General features: G+C 36.6%; 1 protein-coding gene and 1 long non-coding RNA gene across 3 annotated transcripts in view; one reads left to right on the top strand and one right to left on the bottom strand.

Annotated features, from left to right (window-relative positions):
- The window catches only part of F13A1 (coagulation factor XIII A chain), a 208960-nt gene that overhangs the window by 57372 nt on the left and 125929 nt on the right, over positions 1-25659 (top strand). The window contains exon 5 of the mRNA XM_001367973.4: positions 18093-18344. Coding sequence (XP_001368010.2) covers positions 18093-18344 — 252 coding nt within the window. The remainder of the gene's footprint in view (positions 1-18092; positions 18345-25659) is intronic.
- The window catches only part of LOC103106276 (uncharacterized), an 83518-nt gene that overhangs the window by 30268 nt on the left and 27591 nt on the right, over positions 1-25659 (bottom strand). The gene's annotated exons all lie outside the window — the stretch shown is intronic.

Raw genomic sequence — 25659 nt, 5'->3', positions numbered from 1 at the left:
TTTCCCTACCTTTTTGTACTTCCCACCCCACTCCTCTGACTTTGGATTTTCCCTCTCAACTTCTCTGTAGGGTAAGATAGAATTCAATACCCCAAAGGATCTAGATGTTCTTCCTTCTCAGAATTGATTCTACTGAGAGTAAGATTTGTGTATGAACTATTAGCATTCTCTTTCTCTCCTTTTTATAATAGTATTCTTCCCCTCCCCCCTCCCATGCACCTCTTTGTGTGGTATAAATTATCCTATTTTTTCTTATTCCTTCAAGTTCTCTTGGTGCTATCTTCTATTTCCCCCTTTTCTCTTTTTGCATATCATCTTAAATGACTTAGTACATCAACCTCTACCTATGAATAATTCTTCTAAGTACTACAATAGTAAATACAATTTTTGAAAATTATAAATAACATCTTTACATATAGGAATAGAACCAAATTGACCTTATTGCAACCCTTAAAGAAAAAAATTTGAAAAAATTTCCCCTCTCTTTTCTTGTTCCTCTTGATTTTTGTATTTGGATACCACATTTTCCATTTTGTTCTGTTCTTTTCTTTACAAATTTTTGGAAATTTTCTATTTTGTTAAATGCCCATATTTTCCCCTAGAAGTATATAGTCAATTTGATGGGTAGGTGATCCTTGGTTGTAGACTCAATTCTCTTGCCTTTCTGAATATCATATTCTAAGCCTTGGGGTCCTTTAGTGTAGAGGCTGCCAGATCCTGTATAATCCTGATTGGTTCTCCTTGATATCTGAATTGTCTCTTTCTGACTTCTCGCAATATTTTCTCCTTAGCTTAGAAGCTCTTGAATTTGGCTATTACATTCTCGGGGCTTGACTTTTGAGGATTTAATGTAGAGGGTGATCTATGTATTCTTTCAATATCTATTTCTCCCTCTTGTTTAAGAACATCAGGGCAGTTTTCTTGGATAATTTCTTGTAGTATGTTGTCAACAGTTCTGTTTATTTCTAGGTTTTCAGGTAGGCCTATGATTCTCAAATTGTCTCTTCTAGACAGGTTTTCCAGGCCAGTCGTTTTCTCAGTGAGTTATTTCATGTTTCCTTCTATTTTGTCATTCTTTTTACTTTGCTTCATTAATTCTTCCTGTCTAGTGAGATCATTAGCTTCTACTTGTGCAATTCTGGTCTTTAAAGACCAGAATTTTCAGGTATGATTTTTTTTTAAATTTTCCTTTTCAGTTTGGTCTATCCTGCTTTTCATGGCTTCCAACTGGTCATTTCTGGTCTTCAATTTGCTTATCATTTCATTTGATTTCAGGGCTTCTTTTTCCAAGTGGAACTTTTTGCTCCATTCTTATCTCACCATTGTCCATCAATATTTGTTTCATGTATCATTCTCATTGCCTAAAATAGACTCACCATTCCTCATCTATACCTATTAAAGTTAGAACCTTCCTTCAAGGTCTGCCTGAGATGCTATCTTTGATGTAAAGCCTTTCCCCACTCTCAAGGTGAAAGGTATCTCTCCCTCATCAAATATCTACTCTTTTCCTCTTTCTTACTCTTACTTGTATTATAATTATTTTTGTGTATGAGCTCACTTGAACAAACTACTGTGTGAAGGCAAAATCCTAGGCATTAGAGATATACAAACTAAATCAGAAACAGTCTCTTCCCTCAAAGAGCTTATATTCTATTGTATGTTAAAATTAAAATCCTCTGGATACTGTACTTTAATGAATAATTATTAAATAAATTAAAAGAACAGGTTAGAGAAAAAAGGCATCAACCACATGTGGCCAACTTTTCACTTTACAAGCCTCCTTCCCTAAGCCAGCACTTGCCTGAGCTTCCTCCTATGTGAGCTAAAAAAATATACTGACAAATGCCCTACTCAACTGTGAGAAAAAAATGAGCACAAGTGCCTCACTCATTCAAATAAACAAAACCTGGAGTAGAAGGTAGGAGTAAAAAGAGGCAGTTGTTTATTCCCTTAATGAAAAAGAGTACTTCAATGATGGGCAAAGAAGTGCCAACTGATTAGGCAGCAAATAGACAATATATACAAGTTCCCAATACAAGGTTCTTCCTCCCTCCCCTGTCAGGCCCCTGATCCAAAACACCTGTGTTTCCAACCCAATTCAGGTGAGATAAGGGGAGCAACAGAGTTGTTTATTGCCCTTTCTATCTTTCATCAGTTTCCCTCCTAAGTTTGTCCCATGATCCTCAATCAACAAATGGTAGCAAACTAGCCTTTGTAAACTGAACACTTATTCTGAGAATAGCACACTCAATTCTATTTCACTCTTCCCCAAACATGTTGCTTGGCTAGCTGCTCCTCCAACATGATTCCTTGGCAAAAGAGTCTATTTCCTTTCTAGACCCAAACGTATATCTTTCAATGAAGTCACTTTTCCCAGTTCCTCTGATTTGGTGGACTTGACCTCAGTCCAGAAAAGAGGCTGGTCTTCTGGATGCCAGGAGTCACATGGGATGAGAGACAAGTGTGTTCTTCCACAAGTCTTCTGGCATCCCCCCAGAGTGTGCATGTGTCCTTCTTAAGATAGATAAGCCCCAATCCTTGTTCTTAATTCAATCAAAGGGTGGGGTTGAAATACAGTCTCAGAGAATGGATTATTGTCAAGCTGAATATGAAACTTCCCCACTTTAAAACCCAATGATCATAGGGTACCAAGAAAAGGAAAGTGGGTGCAGACTAGTGTTAAATTGTCATATGTTGGAATATACACACATGCACACAAACATGCATACACACATAAATACTGCAAGGAAAACTGAAGAATGTCAAGGAGAGTATTAACAACTCAGAAGTTTGGGAACTGCAAAATATGATGTGATAAATATATATTTTTAAAACCCTTAGCTTCATCTTAGAATCAGTACTGTATTTTGGTTCCAAGGCAGAAGAGTGGTAAGGGTTAGGCAATAGGGATTAAATGATTTGCCAGGATCACATAACTAGGATGTGTGTGAGGTAAGATTTAAACCCAGGATCTCTATCTCCAGTTCTGACTCTCAATCCACTGAGCCACCTTGCTGCCCCCAGCCTTGAAGAAAGACAAGGATTCTGTGATATGGATATAAGTGCATTCCATAGTTGGGAAATGATTTATTCAAGACAGGAGGAGATGGGATAATGAGTTAGTGAACTATTTACTAATCAATTTTTACTGGAATGTAGAAATCATGAAAGACTACTCTCTGTAAAGTCAACCACTGAAGCTGAAATACTTTGGCCACATAATGAGAAGTTGGGACTCAGTGGAAAACCCTAAGGGCACATGTGTAATAAGTATCAGAGTATCACTGCACCACACTGAGGAAATTTCCTAATTAGTAGAAGGTAACTGAATCACAGTTTTAAGGGGAACAAGAGATGAGAGTACATCAACCATGAAGTCCTTCAAACACTGTTGTGGGAGCAGTGTTGTCATTTCTGGCTTGTCTCTCCAATTACTGGGGAGTCAGGATTGCAGGAATTAGTTGTCATCATCATCATCATTAACAGCAGTAGTAGTAGCAGGCTTTTCCCAGGCATCCAAGTCAGGAAACACCCAGGAATTAACTTTCTTTGACTAGGCTGAATTCGTGCTTGATGGCAGCATCATACCCTCATTGCAGGTGACGAGATACACCCACAAGATACCCTACATATGGAGCAATGCCCTTTCCTCCTGACCTCATAGTCACTAAAGCCTAGGTTTTCTTGTACCTTTGATGACCTAAGGAATGGAATTTCTGATTAATAATATTATTTTTATACTTTTAAAACTCCAAAGATCAAAGATGATGACTGGAGATTTTCCCATTGAAGCGATGTTATTTTGGGTGACTAAATATAATTAAAATAGTATTCTTAGTACTTATTTTTTGTAGAGGCTAGAGGGTGGCTTTCCTGTGCTGGTCTTGGAACCAAACATATCATATGGGAGAAAGGAAGGGAATGAACATTTATTAGGTTTCCATTATGTTTTTGTTGTTCAGTCTTTTTAGTTATGTCCAACTCTTCATGACCACATTTGTAGTTTTTTTTGCAAAAAATATTGGATGGTTTGCCATTACTTTCTCTAGCTCATCTTTACAGATGAGAAAATTGTGACAAATAGGGTTAAGTGATTTGCCCAGGGTCATACAGCTAATATGTACCACATTAACCACTTCAGTTGATCTTCATAACATTCCCTATAATGTAGATGCTATTATTATTTCCATTTTACAGTTGAGGAAACTAAATCAGACAGGTGAAGTGACTTATCCAGGATCACACAGCTAGAAAGGGTCTTGAGATTGGGTTTGAACTCAGGTTTTCCTGTCTTCAGGACTAATGCTCTCTGCACTGTACCACCTAGCTATCTCTGCTATGTCATTGTTTTTGAAGGAAAACACTACAAATTCCAAGCAACCAAGTGAAAACGGAAGACAGTCCATTAGAGAATTAAGAACTGACTATATAGGGTTCTGCACAGAGCTAGTGCTCAGTACAGTGTTATAGACTGTCTGAAATGAACTTTTGAGCTTGGTCACTCAAGTAGGAGGGAGAATCCAAATGGAATCTCCCAAGTTTCTGTCACCCCTTTCTACTACTTGGTGGATGACAACATAAATAAGTAAATTGTCCATTCAGTTTGTTAAGCAAACATTCATTTCTCACTAAGAGATAAGCTACAAAGAGCCAGAAGGAAATCAGAAAGTCTAAGAAGAGTTGTCTAACTTCCTTTGATTTCAGTGAAAAAGAGGAGGTAGGAGGGGGCTGGAGGGAATCTCTGTTTGAAAGTACTTCTCCACCCGCTGAAGGCAGATAACTGATGTGGTCTCTGCCCACCACAGCAGACAAAAGAAAGATGGCTGTGGCATATGCAGTCAGAACCCCTATGAATTTTGCAGAACTTTAAGCATTTGTGTAAGGTTTATGGCTTTCTAAAAATTATTAGTAAAACCCAATTAAGGAAGAAAACTGAGAGTATATGTTAATTAAAAATTCTCTGGGGGAAAGTAATCAACTTTATATAAATGGTAAAAGAATAAAATTAGAATCCTTAATAATTAAGTGTTTAGGAGAGCAGAGTCACTGGCCTTACATTGAATATGGAAAACCACCACCATTTGGGGGGAAATTATGTTCTTTATTTTTGTTTAACATTAAAAAAATTAAAAATGTTATAAAATAACAAAAGTCGATATATGAGTGTACAAAACGATGAACAATCCATTTACATATATGTACCTACTGGTCACTATTTATAACACATAAGTTACATGCATGTATGTGTCTAACTCCAAGCAACTTCATACACATGATGACTAAACACACTTATTATGTGTGTTTAGTGAATATATGTGAATATATGTGAATAGTACCTTTGTATAGAGAAATAGATGTCTACATTTACATAATCAAGGCACTGTTCACATGTAATATATGTATTTGTAGCCATTATCTCTGTGATATCTATGTGATATATGGGTATATGCACATAGAAAAAGAAACTATATCTTAAAATACTATTCACGTGGAATCAATGTGTCTATATCCCCCGCCTATGTGGCCAATATGTGATAAAAATAGATATGAGACATATACAAATTTTATATATACATACATATATGGATGCACATATATAGCCCCTATTTACAAGCAACAAATGTGTTTATAGCCATCACTTGTCTGACCCATATATCATATAGATACAGATACTTATGCACCTGCATATAAATATGTTATCTGGACATAGAACACTATTCACATGCAATAGCTATGTTTATAGCCATCGCTTGTGTGATCCACGTATCTTATCAATAGATATAGATGCAGATATTTATGCATCTGTACATATATATATATATATATCACTATTCACATGCAATAGATACGTTTATAGCCATCACTTGTGTGGCCCGTGTGTGACATATAGATCCATGTCTGCTTTTACATGCATGTATGTATCTCTCAACGGAGATACAGGTCGATGGGCACTACATACATATAACATATGTGTTTATACTAATTGCCTGTGTATGGATTGATTTGCTGTCGGTTTTCAGATTGATATTTACCGATGGATGCATTTGCAGACAAATCGGGGAGTGACGAGTGTTTACTATAGAAAGACATCCATAAAGGTAGATCCAACTATATTGGATCTGGAGGCACCCAAGTCATTGGCTACACCATGTCAGCACTGTTCTCTATCAGCAGACGAATAGTTAATTGAGTCATTTGGGGGCATGCTAACAGCTAACAGTGAGAGAGTTCTTTTGCTGAAGGAAGGAGCACGCTTCTTTGCTTCTAACTCAGTCACCGAAGATCCCTCCACGGTGCTGTCACAGAAAAGGTTATATACAGAATTCAACATGGCATAATGGAGTAACTGATAAGACCCTGAGGTACTATTGACACTTCAAGCCACACACTAATAACTAGTTTTTATGTACTACACATGTGAATATGCTCACAAATCTCAGTGTTCATTTTTCTTCCTTTGGAATTGATATGATCTTTGTATAACTTCAGTCTTGGGTTCTTTATCTCTGTACATGGATATGGGATTCTGTTCATAAAAAATATTATTCCCTCCTCTGTTCTCATTCTAGCATCCTCACTTAATCCCCAAATCCCTTTCAGTCTCCTCGCCCATTGGAACTTCTCCCCTGTTCTCCCCCCAGTCATTCTCAGCTACACATGATTGTCAAGGCCAAAGTTTTAGGACATTTTTTAGAGGGTACAGATCCTATTCACACTTACATCACTCCCTGTCCTTTCTTTACCTTCCTCTTAAAATGAATATGAAGAGAAACTTTCAAGAGCACTATTCCTGGCGTTGGGAGACCTGGGTTCAAATTCCACTCTTAATGCTTACTACCAGTGTGATACTAAGTAAATCACTTGATTCCTCAGTTTCCTCATCTGTAAAATGTTGGACTAGATGATCCCTGAGGTGCCTTTCAGCTGTGGATCAAAGATCCTAAAAAGTTATGAAATGTGATAGAGGCTGGTACTAGAGAAAAAGTGCCAGACTGAAGAGTATGTGAAAGAAAGAACAATAAACAATCTTATGGACCAGTGGAATAGATTAGGCACACATGACAAAATAGTAAATGACCATAATAACCTAGTGTTTGACAAATCCAAAGATCTGGGCTTTTGAAAGAGGAATTCATTATTCGACAAAAATTGCTAGGAAAACTGGAAAACAGTATGGCAGAAACTAGGCACAGACCGACATCTTGCATGATATGCCAAGATAAATTCAAAATGGATACGTGATTTGGAAATAAGTTCCATAAACAAATTAGGAGAGCACAAACCAGTGTATCTGTCAGATTTATAGATAAAGGAAGAATTTATGAACAACCAAGATATAGACAACATGTAAAATAGATAACTGTATGTTGTAAAAGAGATGACTTTGAATACATTAGTTTCTGTGCAAACAAAACCAATACAACCCAGATTAGAAAAGGGGTACAACTGGGGAAAAATTATTGCAAGTAACTCTAACAAAGACCTCATTTCTCAAATATGTAGAGAACTTAGTCAAAATTTGAAAACTACAAAGCATTCCCCAACATAAAAATGGTCAAAAGATATAAACAGGCAATTCTCAGATTAAGTCATATGAAAAATGTCCAAATCACTATTATAGAAATGTTAATTAAAACAATTGTAGTACCACCTCATACCTATCAAACTGTCTAATATGACAATAAAGGAAAATAATAAATGAGTGGAAAAAATGGGAACATTAATACACTCTTAGTGGAGCTGTGAAATGATCCAACCTTTATGGAGAGCAATTTGGAACCAAAGGGTCATAAAACTGTGATTACCTTTTGACCTAGCAATACCACTGATAAGTCTATATCTCAAAGAGATCAAAGATAAAGGAAAAGGACCTACCTGTTCCAAAATATTTATAGCAGCTCTTTCCTGATGGCAAAGAACTGAAGAGTTGTCCATGAATTGGGCAATGACTTAACAAGTTGTGGTATATATTAATGGAATACTAACTATTGTGTCATAAGAAATGACAAACATGATGATGAAAAAAACTTGAAACAGCTTATGAAGTGATGCAAAGTGAAATGAGTAGAACCAAGAGAACATTGTACAGAGTAATAACCATATAGAATAATGACCAACTTAACTATTATCAGCACTTCCAGGATCCAGGACAACTCCAAGGGACTCATGATGAATAAGTCTATCTACCCCAATAGCAGGAACTCAGAGTAGACTAAATGTAGACTAAAGCTTACTCTTCTTCACTTTGTTTCTTTCATGCATTTTTTTTCTCTTGTGTGAATGATGTGTCTTCTTTTACAACATGATGAACGTGGAAATAGGTATTATATAATAACATATATACAGCCTATGTCATATTACCTGTCCTCTTGGGGAGTAGGGAGGGATGGAAGGGAGGAAGAGAACATGGATCACAAAATGTTTAAAAATTATTATCAAACACTGTATTTGCATATAAAAATATCCAATTCAACTATAATTCAAGATGGGATGTCATCGGTCCTCTTCAAAATGAAGGGCAAACAATAATATTTTGTATTTGCTGATATTTGTACATGTTTCTTTCCCTCATAGAATACACATATCCTTTGCATATTGTGGGAGTTAGGGAGGTAATGCCCAGGCAATTTGGAAAACCTATGTAAAACTTTTTTGGCCTTCCCTTACTATAAGATAAGTCTGATTTTTTTTCTTTTATGAGGGGTTTACAATACCCTATATACATTTATGAGTTACTAAACTTTTAATGTATCCCTACATTTCTAGCCTTTGGGTATGATCTACTGGCTTTTGTATTCTTTTCACAAACTTTTAACTTTTTATTTCTTTAACTTTAATTGTTTATGGCATTAAAAGATCAAATATGTTAATATTACTTAACACTCCATCCATATTTTATTCATTTATGAGTTTATAAACTTTTTCTGTGTCATCTACTGGTCACATATCATCTGTAGCTTCCACAAAACTCCTAAAAAATTCTCATTTAATTTCTTACACCAACCCACAATATATCAGAACCACTATAGGAAAAGTCATAATGTGTAAAGTCCTTGAAGGCAGGGATAGGCATATGCCCACTATCTAGCCCAGTGCCTGCAAATATTAGATACTTAATGTATGTTTGTTGATTGATTGACTGACCTGGTTCACTCAGAGCTGAGAAAAGCTGGTAAAGAAGTTGATGATATGCACATGAGTCTCAGGTCTTGTTAAGTAATTTCTTTTCCCCTTATTGACTGTCTCACTCCCATCACTGAATCAGTCCCAGTCACCATAGCTCTTCAGTTACTCCTCAAAATATAGGATAAAGAGTCCTGATTCCACGTGGTCTGTCACCATATTTGATTTTTCATCCTACCCACTTGGATGCCAAATGACATAATTTATAATTTCGTTTCTCTCCAATCACCATCCACATGAACATCCACTTTTTAGCATATCAATTCTGACAGCCTTCAAATGGTATTTTTATCCATTTCCCCCGACACTTCCGAAATCTTCTTTCTTTTCTGATACACTTGTTTTGACCTTTTCTCTTTGCCTATTCTCTACACACCTATCCTTTCCAAGGATCTTCCTAATTTCCATTCTCTAATTCCCTATGTTAGTATCAGATTTCCCCCCCTAGCTATGACCCTATTACTTTAGCCTGTTTGCCTCAGCTTCCTCATCTATAAAATAAGCTGGAGAAGAAATGTGAAATCACTTCATTATCTTTGCCAAGAAAAACCTCAAATGAAGTCGCAAAGAGTCAGACCACTGAAATTACTGAACAAAAACAATATTAGGCCATGAGCTGTCTTGGGAAATATTAAATGACTTTTAAAATATCAAAAAATGTTTTTATAAGTACATGCTATAAAATTAAGCAAAACATTTTAAAATACCATCTCCAGTTGCTGAAAAAATCTTTTAGATTTGAGGAAAATGGAGAGTGACCCTAAAACTAAATCCCAAACTGGAGATATTTGCTATTAGAATCTTAGATAGAGTGAAAACTCAGTGACCTGTTTGTTTTTGTAAGTGTTCCTGTTTGGGCATAGGAGAAGGTAAGGGAGAGACTAGTAAAGGTATTAATATCCTCAGAGTATAAAAGAGAATCACTCAGAACATCAAAGATTACCTTTAGGCCAGCCTGTTTCAGGTAATCCCTCTGTTGTTATCCAGGAATCATAAAAGCTTTATGGGTAATAATGAATGCTGCCATTATTTATGGCCCATGCAGGCCCCCCATGACAGTGTAATGATTCCTCCAAAGCCATTTGAACCTTGAGGGAAAATGGCATTTGCAAGAGGTTTTGATCATGTGCATTTGCTGACAACACATGAAGACAATTCAAGCACAAAGCTAAGAGAAGAAAATGAAGAGAGAAGGGGAAATGGGGAAATGCTGGAGAGACTGGGAATGGAGGGAATGTCCATCAAATTGGGGAATATCTTAACAAGATGAGACACATGATTGTGATGGAATACTACTGTGCCATAAGAAACGATGAGCAGATTAATTGTTTTAAAAAATCATGAAAAGACCTACATGAAATAATGAAGACTAAAACAAGTAGAACCAAGAGAACACTGTATACAGCAACAACAGTGTTTTTGAAGAATGACTTATATATGCCCACCTCCAAAGAAAAAAGTTGATAAACTGAAACAAGACCTAGTTTTATATATTAATATAACTTTTTGTCAAATGGTGCCTTCTCTAGTGTTGGGAGCAGAGGGAGAGGAGATGCCTGGGAATTTTGATGTAACAAACAATTTAAATTTTAAAAAATAGAAAATGGAGACTGCTAGGTGGCTCAATGAATTGAGAGGCAGGTCCAGATACAGAAGGTCCTGGGTTCAAATCTTACCTCAGACACTTCCTAGCTGTGTGACCCTGGGCAAGTCACTTAACTCCCATTGCCTAGCCTTTACTGCTTTTCTGACTTAGAAACAATACACATATCCATTCTAAGATAAAAGATGAGAATTAAAAAAAAATAGAAAGTAAGCACTCTCAGAGTGAAACAGGCTTTCCTTGGGTCATCTGCCACAATTCAGGCTTTAAGATATGGGCTAAAACAGATCATTGTCCCATCTCCCAGTCAGACAGAGCTGAGCTCAAAAAGGATTGTCTCCCATCTTATCTGAAAGACCCTGAATTGTGATGGAGATGCCCGACAGGAACCCTGAGGGTACTCCCTAGTCCCCAGTCCCAAATGATATAACCAAAAATGGATCCATGATATGACAAATTGTGGTTCTGGCTGAATAATATTTTATATTTATCACTTTATTTTTCATTCTTACTGCTGACAACAAAAACATTGGCTATAACATTATATATGACTAATCTAAGAATCATAAATTGAGTTGAAAGGAACCATAGAGGTCATGATGCCATCCAACCACTGCATTTTACAGATAAGGATATTTTACAGATAACTGAGGCCCAAAAAGGTGAGTTGGTTTTGCCAGAGTCACAAAGGTAGTTTTAAATCCAGATCTTGCCACCAAGTCCAGTGCTTGCTCTTTCTTCCTTCCTTTCTTTGTTTCTTTGTCTCTTTCTTCTTTTGTTTGTTTGTTTCTCTTTTTCTTTCTTTCTTTCTTTGTTTCTACTTTCTTCCTGTCTGTCTTTCTTTTCCTTTTTGTCTTAGTAGAACTCTTAAGATAGATGGGCAGGAGTAGGCAAATGGGCTAAGTGACTTGTCCCAGGTCACACAGTTAGGAAGTATCTGAGACCAGATTTAAACCCACGTCTTCCAGACTCCAGTCCTGGCTGTCTATCCACTTTGCCTCTTAGCTGCCCTTTCTAGTACTCTTTCTAATGTACCTTGTTGCTTCCCTTTCAAGCACCTCATGCTTACATTATTATAGTAACTACCTACTTGTTTATCTTGCCTTCAGTCTCTCTCCTTTCACTCTAACTGACATACTACTCTTTCATTCTGTTTTCCCCTTAAATCATAACAGTCATTTCCTTTCTCAGCCACCAATTGTAAAAATTAAAATGAATGTCAAATAATTAAAATATAATATTTATGATATTTATTGAAGATCATTAGAAGTAAAGGAATAAAAGGGATACAAAATAAAACCACATACCCATGGCTAATCAGCCTATTCAAAACCCCCACACTTATCACCACCATACTCAAGACAGGAAGCCAAAGAGCAGAACCAGAACACCCACTGAATTTATCCCCTGTCTACAGGTAGTACATAATGACAGGAAGTTAGTGGGCTCCCAGAAAATGTAGTTTTTTAGGATAACATATTTTCAATTATACTCAATTGTGGTTCTCCATCACCTACCACAAGAAGCTAATATTTCACCTGGAATTCAGATTATATCTATTCAAATTTCTCTCCTATTCCCCCTTCATGAACTTCTAGTAAGCCTGGTCTCCTCATTGATCCACAAGCTATATTCAATTTCATTTCTTTTTATGTTTGTGATGCTACTTTGATCAGCATAATTTAAAATTTAAAATAAATTTAAAACTCCTAGATGGGATTTATAAAATCCACAAACCTTTAAAAGAGGAAAATTAAGTTATAGAAAACCATTACTTTCTATAAATCTATATAATACTAAAGGGAACCACAAATATATGTTTGTATGTATGTATATACAAGTGTATGTGTATATATATACATATATATATACACACTCTGTGTATCTAAAAATATATAATGTATGTGATATTATACACATACTCATAAAAGGATTGGCTAAATTGGGTATAAATACATACATATACATATATACTATACGTAATATACATACATACATATATATATATATATATATATATACACGCACACACCCAATTTAACCAGAGTGTTTATTTCATGTATGAATAAACTGAGATCCAAAGGTATGAAACAATTTTGTCAAGGTAATAAATGATAGTCATAAATAGAACTCATTCTTCCTGACCACGAGCCCAATGCTTTGTCCATTGTACCATGCTTTCTTCCTCTCACCAGTAGTATGTAAATTCCTTGAAGGCAAACACTGTTCTTGGTATCTCTGTTGTCTAGTGCAGTGCCTTGCCTGATGTAGGCACTTAGTATATTGAATCTGGATCAAGGTGAGTCTCCCTCTCACCTTGTCCAGAGGGCTGAATCCATGCAAGTTCTTTATTACTTCTAGATTTGACCAAATGATGGCCAGAATGAGTAAGTCTACAAACTGTTCTCTGGATAAGGATCAGGTCACTTATGGTCATCATTTTCTTTTTCTTATTTAGGTTATTTCATATATACTGTGTAGAGGAGCCCCCCCCCCACACACACATACACACATACACACACATCACTATATTTTGTCCCCTGTAATACATGTATAATACAAGATATCCATGTCTTAGCCATATTGGTAGTGTTGTAAAAAGCTAGTTGCTTTTTTACAATGTAATGAATGAATGATTTAATTAATTATTAATTAAATTATTATTGATGTAAACTCCTGCCAATTGTTTAATATGACCTATGACATAGAAAAATGAGAATAAAGGAATATGTTTAAGAAAAACTATACAAGATTAGCTGTAGGGGCTAAAAATAATAGGACTCCTATTTTCAGAGTTTTTTTTTTTTAAATAAACCTTTATCTTCCAATCTTCCATCTTGGAATCAGTACTATGTATTAGTTCAAAGGCATAAGAATGGTAAGGGCTAGACAGTGGAGGTTAAATGACTTTCTCAGATTTACACAATCAGAAAGTGTCTGAGGCCAGTTTTGAATCTAGGATCTCCAGTCTGTAGGCTTGACTCTTAATCCACTGAACCACCTAGCTGTCTCCCAAAGTGGTCTTAATATTCTCAATAATATGAATTCATTCCATTTATTTTCTGGATCTATAAAACTGTAAGGCAATGTTTATGTAAAAAGGACCTAAGAGAGCAAAGTACTTCTGTCTATCTTTTCATTCACTCTCAAACTGGTAGCTTGGTTGGCCTTTTTCCTAAAAGCATTCTTCTCTAGAGCCCTCATCCCGCCCCTGAAGTATAGATATCAAAAATAAACTTCCTGACTATAGGCCCCATAGTTCATTTATGAAGCTGTTTCACATAGCAACTGATACAACTAAAAACTGCCTTGGATTAAAAACACATAGGACTAATAAGCAGGGCAGGAAGTTTGCCACCGAACCTCTCTTGACATAAAAGCCCATGAGATAATGACAAAAACATAAGTGAAAATAGAGGAAGAGAATTAAGAAATGCATTACCAAAGTGTGAACCTTTGGGTAAAACAGAAAATGGGGCTAGCATACATGATTTCTTTCTATTTGAATCTGATGGTTCATATCCTTAAATACTTTAAACCTCAGTTTCATCTCTATGAAATAAACATCTCCCTACATGGACAATATTATATAAAAAGATAAACTACTAAAAATGCCAAAGAAATTCATCATCCTCTGATCTAACACACCAGAAACTACATCAGACACTTAAATCTAATCAAATTTGAATTTATTTTTAATGTGTTCATAAGTGGGGTGAAAAGAAGAAATAGAGAAAGAAAAATCAATATATTTTCCAAGTTGGATTGCAACACTAAACCATAGGTCCAAAAGACCCCAGTATTCAAAAGGGAACACTTTAATGTTAAAATTTTTGTTGTAGGGTTTTTTTATGTTTAGGGTCAAATCTCCTTGAGAGTTGGGGTCAGATCTCCAACTGGCATCCGTGAGGACTCATAATTATGGCTTCCAAGTTCAAAGGCTATAAAAAAGACAGTGATTAGCTGTTTTTACCTTCCATTGAAGATAGAAAAGGATATAGAGGATGGTGTGACAAAGGCAGGTTAGGCATAAAAGATGAACTTTTTGAGATTAGGAAAAGATCACAGGGTTTCAGGCCAGTTTACCTTTTTGGAAGAGAAATGAAATGATCCCATGCCTGTCCCTTAGCCTTTTCAAGTCCTTAGCTGACAGTAGTCTGAAATGTACATACTTTGTTGGGTTTTTTCTTCTTTTTTTGTTTGAGGTTTTTCTAGTCTGTGATGGAGAGGACCTCAGACCATCTGGTCCAACACATACCTGAACAAGAATTCCCTTTATGATATCCAGTGTCTACTTGGAGATCTTAGGTGATAAAACAAAAACAAAAACCTGCCACCATCTTAGGTGGCCCATTTCATTTTTGAATAGCTCTAAGTGTTATAAAGTTGTCCTTACCACAAACTGGATACCTTCTTTCCTGCAAATTTCTTATACTCATTGCCCTTAGTTCTGTCCTTAAGTAGAAAGAATTTAATCCTTGTAATGGGCATTCCACACCATTCTGGAAGTGTTGTACCTGAGGTTCAATGGTAGGTTTACTTTGAGCACCCACCCATCCAATATTTGTCTACACAAACCCAGGATGAATAAAAAATCAAATAACAAAGTATGCAGCTGAGACAGAAAGATCAAGAAGTAAAGCAAAAAGAGAAAAGAATAAGAATGAAATAGAATCATTCTGATCTGTGTCACCCTGTTCATATGGCCATATTTTCCCACATACTCTGGCTGCCTGAATCTACATGGCTACCTAGTTTCCTCCATTCTTGTGTCTCCCCTGAATCCATTCCTACAGAGGTTGAGGAACTCCTTGCTCCACTGGCCCACTGCTAGCTGTCATCTGCTGAAGCATCATCCTGAGCTCCAACCTTCTCTGCTGCTCTTGTGTTCAGTCTTCTTGGCTACCATCCACTGGGGCTTTGCCCTACTTTTGTATTGACTCTCTCTAAAACTGTTGTTGATTTTAAAGCACTATTTGGTGGTAAGACCACCAAGGTCTCAGTCCTCTGGCTAACCCACACTTCTCTGTTGTTGCTGCTGAAAAGCCCCATAGTTTCTGCCTTGCATTTGTACTTTCAGCTTTGGATCTTTGAACAGAAAGTCTCTGGTACCAAATTCAATCTCTGTAGGGTAAATTTGCCTTTTCCGTCCCTCAGAGTGAATGCTAAGGGCTCTTCTGCATGGTTATTATCTTCAAATGAAGATAGGCTGTTAGGCTGAAAATAAACCCACCTCTTTCCATCTGTCCCTGTCATTGTTGTTATGCCAATGGATAATTAGTACCTGGGCAGCTAGGTGGCATAGTGAATAGAGTGCCAGATTTGGAATGAGGAAGACTTCAGTTCAAATCTGGCCTCCGACACTTCTAGCAATGTGATCCTGGCAAGTTATTCAACCCTCTGTCTCAGTTTCTTCATCTGTAAAATGAGCCAGAAAAGGAAATGGTAAGCCACTCATCATCTTTGCCAAGAGAACCCTTCAAAAGGTGTCACAAAGAGTTAGACACAGCTGAAAATGACTAAACAAACTAGTTCATGGTAATGCAAATGGCTCTGAAGCCCCAAATACCTTCAGAAGGCATTAAAAACCACTGCAGAGGGAAGGATGGAGATGGAAACTTCTATTTAGCCTCTTCCTATGATTCTTCTATACAATAGCTTTCCAGATCCTTAAAGATAATGGGACTGAGGTTTCTCTTCTGCAGACCAAACATCCCTACTTCTTTCTGTTGCTCCTCCTAAACCATAGCTCTCTATCAACCACACCATACTGCATATTATTAATTATTTTATCTTTATATTACCTTAATATCTGAATAAGACCCTTCCCCTCCCCTATCCAGAGAGCTTTCGTTTAAAAAAAAACAGAGTAAAAAAGTTCAACAAACTCAACCAACACATCAATCATGTTTGACAATATAGGAAACATTCCACACTCATAGTCCTCTCCTTTGTGAAATGGGACAGGACCCAGTTCTTTCCAGGTACCAAATCACCACTGAGAGGGAAGGGACCAAGACTGGATATTTATATTTATTTATCTGTATTTATCTGTATTTTTAAACAATTAATTTGTTTGTTTGTTACATTGAAATAGCGAGTTAACTTCCCCCTTGTTCCCCTTTCCTTGTTAGAGAAGGCATCATTTGACAAAATGATATATGTACACATAAAACTACATCATTCTTATTTGAATTTATCAGTTCCTTCTCTGGAGATTAACATACATAAGTCATTCTTCAAACAATATTTCTCTTGCTGTATATAATGTTCTTTTTATTTTAAATTATTTAAGAGTGTTTTAGTTACCATTTATTTTTATTTTGTAATATGTAGAATAATGTGTAACATAATAATATATAAATATGATTTGTTATAAATATATGATAAATTATAAATGTGTTTATCCAAGAGAAAGAAATTATATAATGTTGACTTGGTTCTGCTTGCTTGATTCTTTATAATTTCATTTAGGTCTTTCCAAAAGTAACCTGTTTGTCATTTCTTATGGTAAAGTAGTATTCCTTCATAATCATATTCCACAACTTGTTTCCCTAATGGATGGGCATCTCTTCAATTTCTACTTTTAGCCACCACAAAGTCAGCTGCTATAAATGTAGCTTCTTTTACATTTTCTTTAAACACTTTGAGAAATAAACCTAATAGTGGTATATTTTTTAAAAAGAAAGTTCTTAGGGGCAGTTAGGGGGCTCAGGGACTGAGAGCTAACCCTAACCCTAACCCTGAGATGGGAGGTCCTGGTTTCAAATCTAGCCTCAGATACTCCCTAGCTCTATGATCCTGGGCAAGTCATTTAACCCCTATTGCCTACCCCTTACTACTCTTCTGCTTTAGAACAGATGCTTAGTATTGATTCTAAGACAGAAAGTAAGCAATTAAGAAAAGAAAAGGAAAGAAAAAAAGAAAAGAACATAGAAAAGAAAATAAAATGAAAGGAAAGGAAAAGAAAAGAGGAGAAAAGAGAAGAAAGTACTCAAAGAACAGGAGAATCTGCTTATAACAGATTATCATAGACACAGAATTGATTCACTTATGATGACAGTATGTCACATTTGTAACTGAGAATATGGCTTGAAATTCTTACTTTCCTTTCCTTCTAAGAACACAGTCTAAGGTAAAGATAATCTCATAACTAAAATTCTATGGTCCTGCTTTTTCCTCTCAATTGTGTGTCTTTCCATTGCTAAGCTCAATGGATATGTAAAGGAGGAGCAGTTTGAAATCCTTCTTACTGAATTTTCCTTTTAACATTTTCTTTATTTTTTCTTTCTTCTCTTTTTAATAGGTCGATACCCTCAGGAAAGTAAAAGGACCTATGTTCCTGTCCCAATTGTGTCAGAGTTTCAAAGTGGAAAGTGGGGGGCAAAGATTATCTTGAAAGAAGACCGATCTGTCCGCCTGTCTGTCCAGTCCTCCCCAAACTGCATTGTGGGGAAATTCCGCATGTATGTTGCCATCTGGACGCCTTATGGCATCATCCGAACAAGCAGGAATCCAGCAACTGACACTTATATTCTCTTCAATCCTTGGTGTGAAGGTGAGGGATCATGTTATGTATTTCTTTTCTCTTATAAAGATATTGTAATTAAGTAGAAAAGATAGTATTTTACAGAGACTTTTGTTGTTCTTCAGTCATTTCAGCCACATCCAACTCTTTGGGATAATATTTGAAGTTTTCTTGGCAAAGACACTGGAGTATTTCCCATTTCGTTTTCTAGCTCATTTTACAGATGAGGAAATTGAGGCAAACAAGGTTAAGTGACTTGCTCAGGGTCATATAGTTAGTAAGTGAATAAGGCCAGATTTAAGGAATAAGGAAAGAGAAGGAGAGAGAAAGAGAAAGAGAAAGAGAGAGACTGCAAGAGAGCAAGAGAAAGAGAAAGAGAGAGACTGCAAGAGAGCAAAAGAAAGAGAAAGAGAGAGACTGCAAGAGAGAAAGAGAGAGACTGCAAGAGAGCAAGAGAGAGAGAAAGAGAGAGAAGGAAGGAAGGAAGGAAGGAAGGAAGGAAGGAAGGAAGGAAGGAAGGAAGGAAGGAAGGAAGGAAGGAAGGAAGGAAGGAAGGAAGAGCAAAACCATTTTGCAAAAATGCAAGTCTCACATTACATACAGATATTTATGGTTATAGAATAACACATTTCTAACTATATAGGAACCCCCCCAAAGATATTAATTCAAATTCACTACAAACAAAATGTACATTATATACATATTATATACATTATAATATTCCCCCTTGAGGTAGATTTAAATCCTACCTGAAGTACCCCCTGAGGTAGATACAAAAATCACCCCTGAGGTGGGCGTTGCAACCCTTTATCATCCTATACCATACATATCACTTACGATTACATGTTATTACAAACTTTTATGTACAAAAAAATCAAACCTTTCATTTAAATGCAAAGTTCAGTGTCCTTAAAATAATCCAGTCTTCCTAGTCCTCAATTGTAGTACAGTATCCTTGCAAATAGTCTCTTCTTGTAGTTCATTGTCCTTGCAAATAGCCAGGCTGCCACTGTAGCAATCTTTGTCCTTGATGGACACTGGGAGTTAAATGACTTGCCAGGGTAATACAGCTAGGGCATGTCTGAGGCCAGATTTGAAGCCAGGATCTTCCCTCACCAGGCCTAGCTCTCTATCCACTGAACCATCTAGCTGCCCTTCATTTTCTTTCTTCTTGATGTTTTAAAAGCTTAATATCAATATAACCAGTTTTATAACTATTTAAATAAATCAGTTTCCATGCATGAAATGTTCTGATCCTAAATATTTATAAGGATCCTCTGTCCATTCATTCATATTCCTTTTTTATTTTATATGCTTATAATCAAAATGTATTCTGCTATATTTTTTTCATTTTGCATTATTTCATATTTCTATTTTTCTTTATATTTCTTACCCCTATATCTTCCTATCTTATGAAAGCACAGTTCTGAGGTCCACAAGTATCTTCTAATTCTTGTTTTTGTAGTTATAAATGTGAATAATTATAACAAATGCAAATAATTTCATATCTACATTCTTTCAAAACAAGTTAACATTTTTATTGGTTTTGAATGATCCATCTTAATGACTTTTAGTGAACATGTTGGTGCCCTTATATGGGATGTGACATATATATTGATGCTAGTGACCTACTCTCAGTAGGATTAGCATTTTGAATTGTTTATTAGAGTAGTGGTGACAGATTGCATTGAGCTACCCAGAGTCACTTTTTATCCCTGGCCTTCTGACCCACAAGTACATATTTGTAAGGTAGCTGACCAGAGCCTCAGGACACTGAGAAACCATATGAAACCATATGAACTTCAAAACTGTATCTTATTTTCAGTGGCATTGTCTTCTGGCCAATTTAGAAGTTAACAAGTATAATTATGTGGTATTGGCATACGGGTTACAGATAGGGGATGTTTATAGCCTGAATTTTGGTTGCCCAGGAACATATTTCCTATTTATAACATTGTTCCATGGAACTAAATGCCCCAAAACATTATCCTAACCTCATGTTTTCATGGAACTAATTAATGGGATTAAGTGGGAGTATGCCTGCAGAGAGCTGCACCAATTTCCTCTTTACTCCCTTCTACTTCTTTTCATAATCGAATACACACATAAGCACTGAAGACATTTCTTTCTTGCTCAATAACTGTAAATGCTAAGGATGTGAATTTCTCTAATTTATTGTACATATACATCTTTTTTATGGAACCATGGTGACATATTTCATGATAAAAAGAATTTATCTAGATAACAGAATTTGGAAAATGATTAAATAAATGAACCATAGGAAAGATGGGAAACGGTGGTTGCCTTGATAGGGAGGGGATTTTTTAAATATGTGATCAAAATTTATTTTATTTAGTCTCAGATGTTTCCTTAGTCTGTATGTTTCAAAGTGTTAATTCCCCACTTCCTTCTTTTTTTCCCATGCCCTTGGAAACAGATTTATGCAAATGAATACTGAAGTGCTCTGGGTATTTTTACATTCTGGGTGTGAGTGGGAGGTACAGGTGGGAAGGGGAAAATGAAATGTATTTTCCTCACTCTATTCACTATCTGGATCTGCCCTGCATGGTCCTCTAGGGCACAACTCCGAAAGGAGACCTGTATAAAGATGAGTGCCCTGGAATTGGCTCTTTGGAGATATTCTCTAACACTTCTGTGTATTTAAAGGAAATTACTACACCTGCATGCTAATTTATAAGGAATAAATCATCAAGACCTGGTATGAAAAATAAAGAAGCATGGAGGGTCTCATAGCCTAGGGGGGAAAGAGATTACAGTAAGTAATAAGAGAGATTTTTTTAAGTGTTCAAACTGAGTTGAAATACTTTTATAAAAACAGTTCTTAAGCTAGTATCAATGATTTTTTAATTGTTAATGATTTCAATACAATATGTCTTCTTTATAATCCTTTCTTAAGCATTTAAAAACATTATTCTAATAAGGGATCCCATGGCACAAAATAAATTAAGAACCCTGTGGAAAAGAAAGAAGAGTCAAAGAATTCACAAAGGTATAATTTGATCTAAATCAGGAAACCAAATAGAGCTATCTGCTTCTGCTTCATTCAATGACCAAGAGGGATGAGAGAAGTTTGGCTTAGACAGAATAGAAACAAGGACAAAACAAAAGACAAACTTCTTGTTCATTGTCAGGAACAGAAGAAACTAAGTCAGGAAAATGAACTAGAGAGAAGTAACAAGTTGGGCAGCTAGGTGACACAGTGAATAGAGTTCTGGACCTGGAATCAGGAAGACTCATCTTTCTGAATTCACATCCAATCTTAGATACTACTGTGTGATCCTAGACACATCACTTAATTCTGTTTATCTCAGTTTCCTCATCTGTGAAATGAGCTGGAGAAGGAAATGGCAAACCTCTCCAGTATCTTTGCCAAGAAAACTCCAAATGGAGTCATGTTAAGTTAAAGGATACTGAAATGACTGAACAACAGAAGTATCAAAAACAGAGGTCTCAAAGTAAGACCTTTCCTAAGCCAAACATGATACGTATCTGTTTTTGCCTACAACCTGTGCCTAATTTTTTACTTGGCTAATCCTTCATACCTATACTAAATGAGATTTTGGATCATAGGTTAAATGCTGGGATGGATCTCAGAGCCCATTTCATCCAGCTCTCTCATTTTATAAATGAGGAAAGGGAGGCCAACAGAAGTATTTGGCCCCAAGTCATACAATTGCTAGTAGGGTGGAGATTTAAACCAAGATCCCATGTCTCCAAATCCAGTGTTCTTTCTACTTCTCTATCCTCACTTCATTAAATAACGAGTCTTAGAATGGTGCTATCAATGCCTGAGTATTAACAAAAAGTAAAGACATTAATGGGAAAGAGTGATATTCTCTATCAGTAGCCCTTCAAGAAGGAGTCCTCATGTTCTAAGGTAATGTCAGTAAAAATGATAGCAAAAACCAGGAACCTGGCATTTTCTTGCAGCCTGTTCACTCGGGGCCCAAGAGAAACAGAGTGACTTGGGAGCAAGTGGCCATTAATATTTCCTGGTTATACTCATTGTCTCCTTCTTATACTTTAAGTTTGTACCATCTGGGATCTCCCCACTCAACCCGCCCTCCAGCTGCCTCAAAGACTGTGGGAGGACATTTCTTGTTCTTCTCTACCTACACTGCATGTTGCTGGTTATTTAAGACAAGAACATGTTAGCTGGTTCAATTTTGACCAAATTTACTGATTAGCTCCATGAGGATGACTAGATATATCTACAGTCTAATAATTAATTAATAATGATAGTTGGCATTTATATAACCCATGAAGATTAGCAAAGGACTTTATATATCATTTCATTTGATCTTCATAACAACCCCAGAAAATAGGTGTTATTATTATTATCTCTATTTTATAAATGAGGAAAGATTGAAAACAAGTGTGATTAAGAGACTTCTATAATCTCTTAATTGAGCTGTTGAAAGATTTTTGGTGTTTTATTTTCATTTCAATTACTTTTTTGATCTTTGTCTAATATTCTAAGAAACTCTGGCACTTATTAGAAAGCATTAGAGGATCCTAGAAGGGACCTTGGAAATTGTCTAATTTGGTATCCCCATTTTACAGAAAAGGAAGATGAAGCCTGTAATATTTATTGGGAAAGGAAATAGGATTGGGAAAAATGGGGATAAATGGGAGGTTTCTATGGGGTATGGAGGAGTTAAGGGGAGAGAGGGAACACTGTTTGGTGAAGCAGGGGAGGGAGATGCCCCCTGCTGAGAGGAAACAGCAGGGGTCTGATAAGGTTTTTTATTGCCTTGATGACTGAAAAGAAGTTCAGCTCCCTCTATGACCAGAAAAGATAGTCCACTTATCTGACTGCGAATTTAAATAATATAAAGTTTAATAATCCAGTTGGAATTGGAGTTTTTCCTTAGCTTCAGAGTATAGGGCCAGACCCTAGAGGCTGGCGGAGAGTTTGTCCCACTCCCGTCTACTCTCATTGTTCTAATTCAGAATCTTAGCAATAGACAGAAAGCAAACAAGAACAATTCTAACCTTTAGAAGCCTGTGTCTTTGGGCTGAACCAAGAAGAGCATGCCACTCCAGACTGGGCTGACCATGCTCCTCTCTCCTCCAACACCCGGAAGCAAGACCCACCCTGGCAGGAAGGAAGTGCTAGTCACAAGACCCAACTGCCACTCCCAGTTGGCCCCTTCCCCCACAAACTGTCAGTCTTATTTCCTTTCCACAAGCCCAAAGAGATTAAATAACTTCAATCAATCAATCCATTAGCATTTATTGAGCACCTAGTATTTGTCAGGTACTGTGCTAAGTGCAGGAGATACAGAAAGAGGCAAAAAAAGTCCATGACCTTGATAAATTTACAATGGAAACATGCAAACACACATATAAAGGTTATTATGCAGAGGATAAATAGGAAATAATTATCATAGGTCAGGCACTAAATTAAGAAGGGTCAGGGAAGGCTTCCATTAAAGACAGGATTTTAGGTTGGGCCTAAAGGAAGCCAGGAAGGTCAGCTGGTAGAGCAGAGGAGAGAGTTCCAGGTGTGGGGACACCCAGAGATAATGCCCAGAGCTAAGAGATGGAGTATCTTGTTTTTTGAATAGGCAGGAGATCAGTGACACTTGATCTAGTACATGTCAAGGAGTAAGGTTTAAGAAGATTGGAAAGGTAGGAGTGGGCTAGTTTACAAAAGGCTTTGTATACTAAACAGCATTTTGGTTTTGCTCCTAGAGGCGATGGTGAGCCAGTAGGAGTTATTGAGTAAGGGTGGAGAGTGGGGGAGAGTCATATGATCAAACCTGCACTTTAGGAAAATCACTTTGATGGCTGAATGAAGGATAGACTGGAGTAAGGCAGTCAAACTATCATCAGGCTATTGCAATAATCTAGATGTGAGGTGGTGAAGACCTCTACTCTAATGGTAGCAGAGTCAGAGAAGAGAAGGGGGGCCATATTTAAAAGATAAAATTGAGAACTTGGCAACAAATTGAATATGAAGGGTAAAAAATTGTGAGGAATCAGATGACTTCTAGGATGCCAGCCTGAGGAACTAAGAGGATAGTTTATATTTATAGTAATATTTATATTTATTTTATATTTATATTTATAGTAATAGAGTAGACAAGAGATGAGAGGGTTTAGGGGGAAAGATGATGAGTTCCATTTTGAACAGAATGAGTTTAAGACATCTACTGGACATGCAGTTTGAGATGTCTGAAAAGTAGTTCAAGATGCAAGATTAGAGGTCAGTAGAGAATTTGGAATAGGAGGGGTAGAGTTGAGAATCATTAGCATGGAGATGGTAATTGAATCCATGGAAGCTGATGAGGTAACTAAGTAAAAGGAGAAGAGCAAGGGTCCAGGAGAGAACCCTGAGGGATGCCTGTGGTCAGGGACATGGTCTAGAAGAGGATCCTGTAAAGGAGACAGAGGAGTGATAAGATAGGTCAGATACATGGAAAGGATGAGACAGGAGAAGACAAAGAGATTCATGCAGTTATGAAGCAGCAACACTGGCTTCCTTGAGGTCCCCCCACAAGACACTTTCTGCCTACTCAATTCCATGCCTTTTCATTGGCTCTCTCTTGAGCCTGGAATGCTCTAGTTCCTTATCTCTGCCTCCTGATGTCCCTGGCTTTCTTCATGTTGGAGTTCAAGATCCTTCTTTTACTTTAAGAAGGTTTTTCCTGTTCACTTCAGTGCTAGTGCTTTCCTTCTGAATTTATTACCAATATAACTGTAACTGCCTGGTATATTATATACATGTCATCTCCTTCCTTAGAATGTGAGCTCCTTGAAGGCTCAAACTGTTTTTGTTTTTATTTGTATCTTCAGAACTTAACCAAGGGCTTGACACATATATAGTAAGCACTTAGTAAATGCTTGTTGGCTTATTCAGGAATTAATAAACACAGCGAGACTATTTCAAGAAGGAATGAAAAGGCAGGAACCTGGTCAGTGGTGCATTGGAGTACTGAGATCAGGACCAGGAGCCCCATGGCTCCATACTTCAGCACTCCTAGATTCAGGATATACTTCCTCCTTTGTACCAGCCATTCCAAGACCTGGCTCAATCATACTAGGTTCTAGCTCCCACCATTTATCCTGAATTTCCTGAATTTCTCCATTCCCATTTGGCCCCAAAAGAGAAGGCATCTTTCTTTTTCTTCTCATAGCTTCCTGAAAACACATACAAACCACCCTCTTTCTTGTTTTAAATGCAGGTTGATAATAATAGTACTACTTACCATTTATGTTGTGCCTTAAGGTTTATAAAGCACTTTATATCTATTAATAATTATTATTAATAAAATACATATAATAAATCAATAAGAATTTATATATCACTTGTCACATG

The sequence above is a fragment of the Monodelphis domestica genome, chromosome 3 (assembly GCF_027887165.1).
Source record: "Monodelphis domestica isolate mMonDom1 chromosome 3, mMonDom1.pri, whole genome shotgun sequence".
Taxonomy (NCBI): Eukaryota; Metazoa; Chordata; class Mammalia; order Didelphimorphia; family Didelphidae; genus Monodelphis; species Monodelphis domestica.
This window is presented reverse-complemented; position numbering and strand designations above follow the sequence as displayed.